This window comes from Crocuta crocuta, unplaced genomic scaffold (assembly GCF_008692635.1).
Source record: "Crocuta crocuta isolate KB4526 unplaced genomic scaffold, BGI_CrCroc_1.0 scaffold1013, whole genome shotgun sequence".
Classification (NCBI taxonomy): domain Eukaryota; kingdom Metazoa; phylum Chordata; class Mammalia; order Carnivora; family Hyaenidae; genus Crocuta; species Crocuta crocuta.
Genome location: NW_027531297.1, coordinates 595,043 through 604,617, shown reverse-complemented (window position 1 = coordinate 604,617; position 9,575 = coordinate 595,043). Strand labels below are relative to the sequence as shown.

Sequence of the window (9,575 nt, the reverse complement as noted above, 5' to 3'; positions counted from 1 at the left end):
TCCTCACCCTCCCCCACCACAGGAGGCCCCCACCCCCTCACCCGCCGAGTCTCCCTGCCCGCCTCTGGCCTCCACCACACGGCTTCCTGTCCTCATGTGCGGACCCCCCAGAAAGTGGACCCCGTGCCCAGAACTTATGCTGAGTGTCAGCACAGCTGGGGGGCAGGTGCTGGGCACTAGAAGGAGGCACGGCCACGGACCCCTGGCCGGGCACCTCACCCAGGCTCGGACCTTCTCCCGTCCTGACTCGCTTCCCGCCTCGTACCCCGATGCTGCAGCCCAGAGAGTGGCCAGCCTCGCTCTGGGAATGCCTGTGTGTCCAGTGCGTTTTCCCTCCGGGAATGGCACTAAAATAGCATAAGGAAGGAAAAGAAAATGGAAAGTCAGCCTGGCAGTGGGAGGTCTCCGGGGAGGCGGCCAGCTCCAGCCCGGGCCGGGCGGCGGGGGCTCTGAGCCAGCAGCCAGGGTGCACAGGCCCCCCGGGAGCACAGGACAGGGCCCTGAGGGGCCAGCAGTGCACAGAGGCCCTCCCTGGGTCAGGCCCGAATGTGACGCTCCCTGCTGCTCAGTGGCCAGCACCTTCTCACGTCCAGATGGGCCTGCAAGCCAGTCCAGCCCACGGAGCTACGTGGAGCCAGCCTAGTCACTGTGCTGAGCTTCGGGCCGTCACCTGGGAACGCCTGTGGGGCCCCTCACGGGGCTTGCCACCCCCACCTCGCCTGGCCCTGAGAACAGCGGAGCACTGGGCAGGGAGCAGGGGTGGCCAGTGCGCAGGATGGGGGGTCAGGCCTTCCAGGCTGTTGCTCGGGCTGAGCTCCTGGGGTTCAGCTGGGAAGGCCATGGCAGGGGGGCCCGGGAGCGCTGGGCGGGAGTGTGGCCGGAGGGCTGCCCAGACCTGTGCCCACAGTGCCCGGGTGTCTGGCCTGAGAGCCTCGGTGGGGACCCCGGGCTCAGGCCCAGTCGCTGATACTACCAGCTCGCTGACACAGAGTAACTCAGCCCTCCCACTGCTTCCTGAGATGCCTCCATGGTGACCACGGCCGGTTCCAAACTTAGAAATCCTGGCTTCTCAGAAGCCCCTTCTCTGCCCACTTGGCCCCACAAAGTTGGCCTTTCAGGGTCCTTGTGCACATTCCTGGACCCCCCACCCTCACAATTATCTGCCACCCAGATGCCCTGCCCTGGGGCACACCCTGCACACTTTCTTTTGAAGCTGAGTTCAGCTGGAGTCTGCTGTCTAGCCTTGGACCCGAAGCTCTCCAGGGGCACGTGTGTAGCTGTACACCTGTGCTCACACCTGCTGCCCTTCCCCCCGCCCCTGACCGCAGCCACACTCGCGGATGGGTCTCTGCCTGGGACCCTCCCCCCTCCCCCCTCCAGCCTGGGGTGGCGGCCCTCTGCTTCTTGGCCAGTGCAGCCACGTGGTGCCAAGTCGCAGACCCCATCTGTCCCCCTCCCCAGCTGGCCCTGTGCAGGATGCATACACACCGCAGATAAGGACAGTGCTGGGCAGAGCCCCCGGGTGAGCAGGGAGCCGGGCGCTGAGGCCTCCCCTTCTGCGTGCCCATCCCCAGCCTCAAGGGCTGGGCACATGTGCCTGCAGGCCAGAGCCCAGGGAGCCCAGACCCAGCACCCTCCCTCCCCGCTGGCCAGGGGCAAAGCCTAAAAACCTGGGAGACCCAGCCACACCCTTAAAGTGTGCTGCTCACCCACTCCTCCCCTACAGGCTACAGGGGCCTCCCCCCACCCGCCCCGACCCCGTGGTCACAACACGTGGAGTGTGTGCACCTGTGCGCCCCCGCCAGTCGCCGCCCCGGGCCGTCTTCTGTCCTGCGGTGGCCGAGTGCTGCCCTCTCTGGCCAGGGCACTTGCTGGTCCCCTATCAGGGCGGGTGCAGCTCTGCCTCCCAGCCTGTGAACTGGCTCCACGCTGCCCCCCCCCATCCCTGGGCCACGTCCTGCATCCTGCCCCTCCCACCTGGCAGCGCAGGGGCCCTGGGGCTGCCCAGGGCGGGGACCAGCGAGGCTGTGGACACTCTTCACTGTGGGGCCGCTCTGGGTGCCCTGGGTGCCCTCCAGGCCTGAAGGAGGTCAGGCTGCTCCCCAGCATGAGGCCTGGGGGGGGCACCAGTGGGGGTTTCCTCCCAGCTACCAACTTCCTGTTTTCTCAAGAAAACTTCGCAGCAGAGGCTCTGAAAAGCTCATTAAAATGCCTCCCAGGCGTCCCGGACGTCCTGGGGTCCTTACAGCACTTGTCGGCTTGAGCACAAAGAGACGCAGCAGAATAGGTTCCTGTCCTCGGAGCTCACCCGGCGCACTTCCCGCCACTGGGTTGGCCACGGACGGTCATGCCTGGCAGGGCAGGGGGCCCGGGGTCTGCACAGGCTGCACCTGCGGCCCCGTGCGGGGGGGGGTGTCCGGGACCTGAAGGAGGCCTCCCTCCCTCCTGTCTCCCTCACGCTCAGCTGCACGCCTGCCCTCAGGGTGCACAGTCTCCTGAGCCAGACACACCCAGGAGGGCTGCTGTCGCGTGGTCCACGGGTCCACGGTCCACGGGTCTGGCCGGAGACCCTGCCCCGCCCCCCTGCACCACAGAGGTGAGGCCCAACTTCCACCAAACATCTGGGCTTGCAGAGGTGCTCCTCACAGAGCTTCATTATGGCCCCGACCCCAAATACTCCAGGACTGGGCAGCACTGCACCAGGAGCCACTGAGGCGCACTAGGGCTGTGCCCCGGGGGGGGGGGGGGGCACGCCGCAGGGCAGCCACGCCCCAGCCCGCACCACCGCCCCCCCCAGTGCACCCAGACCAGCAGAGACGGGAGAGGAGGGCGCCCCCTCCCTGGTCTGAATCGGCTGACAGGACCCAAGGCCTCAGACCCCTGTCTGATCCGAACCCTAGATATGGCTGCCCGGACCTGGGGGTTTCTTTACGCGCACTTTCTAGATGTTAGGATGGACCCAGTGGCCACCCGTGGCTCTGGACACGGCTCTGGGAAATGGGACCTTCCCACCACTGCGGAGAGGCCAGCGCTGGACACGGGAGGAAATGCCGCGTCTTGGCCCCAGTGGGGGTGGGAGGAAGAGGGACAGACAGGGCAGCGGCTGTGTCCTAAGGGCACAGGCCCTAAAGCACACGACCTCTGCTGTCTCGCCAGCAGCCAGAGACGCGCTGGGTCTCCTGTCACAGCTGCGGCTTCCTGACAGCCCTGGGGCGGACACACCGGCCCGAGGCAGGCCTGGGGCACGGGGGACCCACCTGGCAGCGGCTGAAGATGTCTGCGTGGGTGACTCGCACGTTGAAATGCCGGAGCACAGCCTCCGCCTGCTGACGGGCCTTGAGGGAGCCGTCCACCCAGAGGCAGCGCCCAGCCCCGACCTGGGCCCGGAGCTGCGCGGAAGCACGGCCACTGAGCTTCGGGCAGAGGACTCAGAGCCCCTCCAGGCCCACCCCCTCCCAGGCCAAGGGCCCCCTCCCAGCCCGCCCAGGGTGGGACGGCCGTCGGCCCCCACTCCCACCAGCCCCGCAGTGAGCAGACCCCAAGGGGGGTGGCCCCAGGGCGGGGCTGAGGCTCCCTTGGAAAGATGAGCCACCCGAGGGCCCTCACCTTGTGGTAGGGCAGCCCTGACGTCAAGATGATCCTTCCCTCCTGCCTGGCAACCTGTGGGGAAGCAGAGGGACAGGTGAGGGGCATGCTGGCTCCNCTGGGGCCCGTGGGGCCTGAGCGGCCAGCAGAGTCCTGGGCCACCGCCTCGTGCAGGTTGGGCCGTAAAGGCACGCAAACACTGTACATAATTGCAAACAAAACTGAAATCCAAAAAGCAAGCTCTAAAAATCCAAATGAGCTGCAGAGAAAGAAGTCTCCCGAGGGCCACGAAGGTGCGGCGAGCCCACCGCGAGGCCCCAGGTCGCTGCGCTGACGCGGGGGGAAGAAGCCCCTGTGTTAGTCCGGCCGCCGGTGCAAACGCTGGCGGTGTTGCTCGCAAACGCACGCTGGGAGCTGTGCCAGAGACAGAGGCCGCCGCCGGTGCCGCCGCCGGCGAGAGGGGTGGTGTGCGTGACAACTAAGGAACCGACAGGCGGCTGCAGGCCTGACGGGGAGCTTCGGTATGAATTCGCGTGCGTGCGCGTGTGTGTACGTACATACGTAAGAGCGTTCCGTCATGGTGCCTACCACAGAGGCCTCCAGATAAGAACAGCCCTGTAGCCAGGAGCAGCCTGTGGCCAGACTGGTTTCCAAATGGTGGAAAGAGAACCAGGGCTTTTTTTGAGAATAAGCTGAGTCCAGGACTGAGGCAGAAAATGCACACGGCGAGGCCGGCACACGTCATCATGTCACAAAGCAAAGTTATCAAAGTTCACAAGTGGCATGCGGAAGGGACTGAGGACCCTCACGCGCCACAGTGGGGAGGTGTGACGGCAGTGACGCACAGGGACATCAAACACGGCGACATGGATGCGTACGGCACGTTCTAAACACTTACTAGTTACCTCTGAAGAATGCAAGGGGCCAACGTAAAAATGTAAGAGCTACAGCTATAAAAATCTTTTTTTAAAAAATGTTTTATTTATTTCTAGGGGAGAGAGAGAGAGAGACAGCATGAGCAGGGGAGGGTCAGAGAGTGAGGGAGTCACAGACTGAAACAGGCTCCAGGCTCTGAGCTGGCAGTCAGCACAGAGCCCGACGCGGGGCTCGAACCCACGAACCGCGAGATCATGACCTAAGCGAAAGTCGGACGCTTAACCGACTAAGCCACCCAGGCCCCCCTAAAAATCTCTTTTTTAAGTTCATTTATTTATTTTGAGAGAGAGGAGGCAGCGTTAGCAGGGGAGGGACTGGGAGAGAGGGAGAGAGAGAATCCCAAGCGGGCTCCACGTTGCCAGCTGAGGAGCTCGATGTGCAGCTCAAACTCACAAACCATGAGATCAGGACCTGAGCTGAAACCAAGAGTTGGATGCTTAACCAACTGAGCCACCCAGGTGTCCCTAAAACTAAAAGAAAAGTAAAAACTGGGGCGCCTGGGTGGCTCAGTCGGTTAAGTCTCTGACTTCGGCTCAGGTCATGATCTCACAGTTCATGGGTTCGAGCCCCGTGTCGGGCTCTGTGCTGACAGCTCCAGAGCCTGGAGCCTGTTTTGGATTCTGTGTCTTCCTTGCTCTCTGCCCCTCCCCTGCTCATGCTCTGTCTCTGTCTCAAAAATAAATAAACTGTACAAAAATTAAAAAAAACCCCAAAACTAAAAACTAAAAATCTTGAAAGAAAACGCGGTGTGGGAAACGCCATGGCACTGCATTTGGCAATGATTTCTTGGATATGGCACCAAAAGCAAGGACAACACAATGAAAAATAGAAAAACTGGACTTTGTGGACATTAAACACTTTTGAGCATCATAGGACACTGTCAAGAAAGTGAAAAGACACCCACAGAGCAAATGAAGATATTTGCAAATGATAGATCTGATCTGGGATTACTATCCAGAATGCATAAAGAACTCCTACAACTCAGAAACAAAAAAGCAAATAACCCACGACTAAAAATGATCCAGGGGCTTAAACACATTTCTCCAAAGAAGACATACAGACGGCCAACAAGCACACGAGAAGCTGCTCAACATCATGAATCGTTAGAGAAACGTCAATTACGACGACGAGACACAACTTCACACCCGTGAGGCCTGTTTTCAAAGGGAAACAAGCGTTGGTGAGGATGTAGAGAGACTGGAGCCCTCACGCATGGCGGGTTGTAACGCAATGGTATCTTCACTACAGAGAACAGTGTGGCAGTTTGTCAAACGGCTACACGTAGAATTATCTAGATTACCACAGTCCAGCAGCCCCGCCTCTAGGGTTACACACACAGGAGCTGGAGGCAGAAACTCGAACAGATACTTGGATGGCAAGGTGCGTGCCGGCTCTCCTCACAGCAGCCGGAAGGTGGAAGGAGCCCAAGCGTCCGGGTGCTTGACAGCAGGCGAGTGGGCGCGTGCACATGCGCGTGCAAACACGCACACACATGCGCACACACTGGAAGTTATTCAGCTGTAAAAAGGAAGGAGAGTCTGACATGTGCTATAATATGGATGAACTCTGAAGACACTCTGCTCAGTGAATTAACCTAGACACAAAAGGACAAATATCGTCTGATTCTGCATATATGAGGGAGAAATCGAGCCCACAGAGACAGAAGTTAGAATGGTGGGTACCAGGGGCTGGGGGAGGGGGAGGGGGATGATTGTTTAATGGGTACAAGGCTTTGTTTGGGCTGATGAACAATTTCTGGAACTAGATAGCGGTGATAGTTACACAACCCTGTGAGTCCTTCATGTTACTAAATTGTATACTTAAAAGTGATTAAAGTGATCAATGTTTTGTATATTTTACCAAAAAAATAAGAAAAAAACAATAAAGCAAGTGGTTCCCTTGTAGTGATAACAAAATTGTTTGTGTGATGAATAAAACAAACAAAAATAACTGAAGTAAATATGAAGAAAGTAGCAAATGAATGGACAGTTAGGAGAAAATGTACAGACCAGGTATACAGAAAGGGCCAAGTATAGGGGCGCCTGGGTGCCTCAGCTGGCTAAGCATCTGACTTCAGCTCAGGTCATAACCTCACGGTTTGCGAGTCTGAGTTCCACGTCAGGCTCTGCTGACAGTGCGGAGCCTGCTGGGGATTCTGTATTCTGTCTCTCCCTCTCTCTCTGCCCCTCCCCCGCTCACTCTCTCTTTCTCAAAACTAAATAAACCTAAAAAAAAAAAAAAAAAAAGGCAATGACAAATTACTGATGGCAAACTTCTCAACAGCAACAATGGACACCAAAACACAGTGGGCTATTTTCAAAGTTCTGTTAACCTATAGTTATAAACCCGGAACACTGTCTTTCAGAAGAGAGAAGACATATAGATTTTTCAGGGAAAAATAGCCCCAGTGAAATGATGTAGTAAAAGATGTTCTTTTTGCAAAAAAGAGCTTGCTTTTTCTTGGAGCAAGGTCTGTTTTACAAGTACATTTACACACCATAAACTCTAAAAGCCATCAAATACATAAAACAAATATGACGTCTAATTGGTAGAACTAAGAAAAACCGCAGTGTGTTAAAATACTGGAAAATGATAGTAGGTAAGATGAGAGGGAGAAAACTGACTTGATCTAAGATCCTCATATTAACTTTAACTTTAGACAATGTTAACTCAGATATAAATGTTAAAATTTCTAGGGCAATCTCTGAAAGAATAGAAGGAGAATTTATAGGGGCACCTGGGTGGCTCAGGTGGTTAAGCGTCTCACTTGTGACTTTGGCTGAGGTCACGATCTCGTGGTTCGTGAGTTGGATCCCCACGCTGGGCTCTGCACCCACAGTGTGGGGCCTGCTTAGGGTTCTCTCTCTCTTCTCTCTGCAGCCCCCCTCTAAATAAATAAATAAATAAGAAATGGAATTTATAACTTTAAAACTAATAGAGAGAAAAATAGAACAAGTGTGAAAAAGCTAAAAGAATGTTAAGAAACAAAGGGAAGAAAGAACAGAAAAAGTAAGACCAACAGAAAGCACAAGTTAGGAGAGCACAACCGAACCCAAAGTGAATTAGCAATTACAATTGCTAATTAAGTATAAAGCAATTAAGTGTAAGTAGATTAAACTAATAATTTAAAAAGCAAAGATTGTCAGACTAGATGTTTTTTTTTTTACATTTAGGTAGAAGCAGTTTATAAGAAATATGCTGAATACACCTAGTATATAAGAGTAAAGGAAGGTTGAAAGTAAAAGGACGAGGAATGATGTACAAATACTAACCAAAGAATATGCCGGAGAAACAATATCAATATTAGCTAAAATAGACTTTATGGCAAAGAGCATTACTAGAGGAAAAGAGGTTGACCTCATAATTGTAAAAGATTTCAAATAACATGAAAATGTGAGAATTCTAAAAATGATGCATCTAATAACATAATTTAAAAACATATAAAGCAAATACTGACACAACTACAAGAAGAATTTAATGAACCCGTTATCATAAGAGACTTCAGTACAGAGAATTAAGCAGAAAATAATCGAGGTACCGATGATTTGAGAAATACATTAATTAAGCTTGAGCTGTTGAATGGTGTGTGTGTTTATGAGAGAGATATAAATGAGCATGATTGGAGGAGAATTTCCTTTTTTAAAAAATTTTTAATGTTTTATTTATTTCTGAGAGAGAGAGAGAGAGAGAGAGAGAGAGACAGCGTGAGCAGGGGAGGGTCAGAGAGAGAGGGAGTCACAGACTCTGAAACAGGCTCCAGGCTCTGAGCTGTCAGCACAGAGCCCGACGCGGGGCTCGAACCCACAAACTGTGAGATTGTGACCTGAGCCGAAGTCGGATGCTTAACCGACTGAACCACCCAGGCGCCCCAATATGTATCCTTTTAAAACTCATATGGAACATTTCTTAAAAAGCTCATCTACTTGGCTACAAGGCAAGTTTTTACAAGTATCTAAATTAGTACTATATAGACTATGCACCTTGATTAATATTCAGTCAGGTTAGAGATCCGTTTAAAAAGAGAACTAAAGAGCTCCAAAACTCCAAACTTTCCGAAATTAGAAAACAGCCTTCTAGAGAACTCTTGAGTCAAATAAGTAACTACAACAGGCACTCAAAAATTATTACAACTATAAAATAAGAAAAGTACTACAGATCAAAACTGATGGAATGCAGTGGAAACAGTACTTCAAGAAAAAATTTATGGTCTTGAATGTTTACATCATCAAATTCAAAAGGCTAAAAATTAAGGAGCTAATGAGCACTCCGCTTGGAAAAAACTCTAAGAAAGCAAAAGGAAGGAAACTATAAAGATAAGAATAGAAATTAATGAGATAGAAAACAAGAATTCGATAGAAAGGATCAACAAACCAGATGCCAGCACTTTGAAAAGACTTATTAAATTCACAAGTCTCTGTAAGGTCCGGAGAAACAGAGGAGCACGAGCGTCCGCGGGTGAGACTGGACGCGCGAGCGCCGTGGACACAGTGGGGCTCACGCAGGGAACACCACCGACCGTGTGGATCTGGGACGTGGGGAGGAAGGGACACATTCCAGGAAAAGGTGAATTTCCAAAAGTGACTCAAGAAGATGCAGACAACTAAACGGTCCTACAATTACTAGGAAAGATCAGCTCTAGAAACCCCTTCCCCTGAAACAGGCCCAGAGGCCTCGCGGGAAGTCAGCCAACATAGGAGGAGAAGAGAATTCGAATGTGACTCGAAGTCGCAGACATGCCTCCACTTGTTTACGAGGCCAGAAAAGGGGGCGATGAGAAGGGGCAGCTCTATGTCAGACGTGCTCCCGCCGGGGGGACCCCAGCTTCCCAAACGAGACTTCCAAGCCAAGGCCAGCGGCGCAGGGAAGGGTCGGTGCTGGGCTGAGACGTTCCGCCCGGCTGCGCGGGGAGGGAGGAGGCCGCCCCCCTCCCCTCATCTCACCGCGGTCAGTGCAGCCCCCGGGCTTTATGGGAACGGCGGGCTCGCCCACCACCCACCGGGACGAGGAGCAGAGCCAGAGGAAGAGACACCCCCCCCCCCCCCGCCCCCCCCCCC

General features: G+C 54.1%; 1 protein-coding gene across 1 annotated transcript in view; it reads right to left on the bottom strand.

The window, feature by feature from the left end:
- Positions 1 to 9,575, bottom strand: part of EXD3 (exonuclease 3'-5' domain containing 3) — a 76,349-nt gene that overhangs the window by 12,613 nt on the left and 54,161 nt on the right. The window contains 2 exon segments of the mRNA XM_077771561.1: positions 3,258 to 3,389; positions 3,607 to 3,660. Of these exon segments, the coding sequence (XP_077627687.1) occupies positions 3,258 to 3,389; positions 3,607 to 3,660 (186 nt within the window).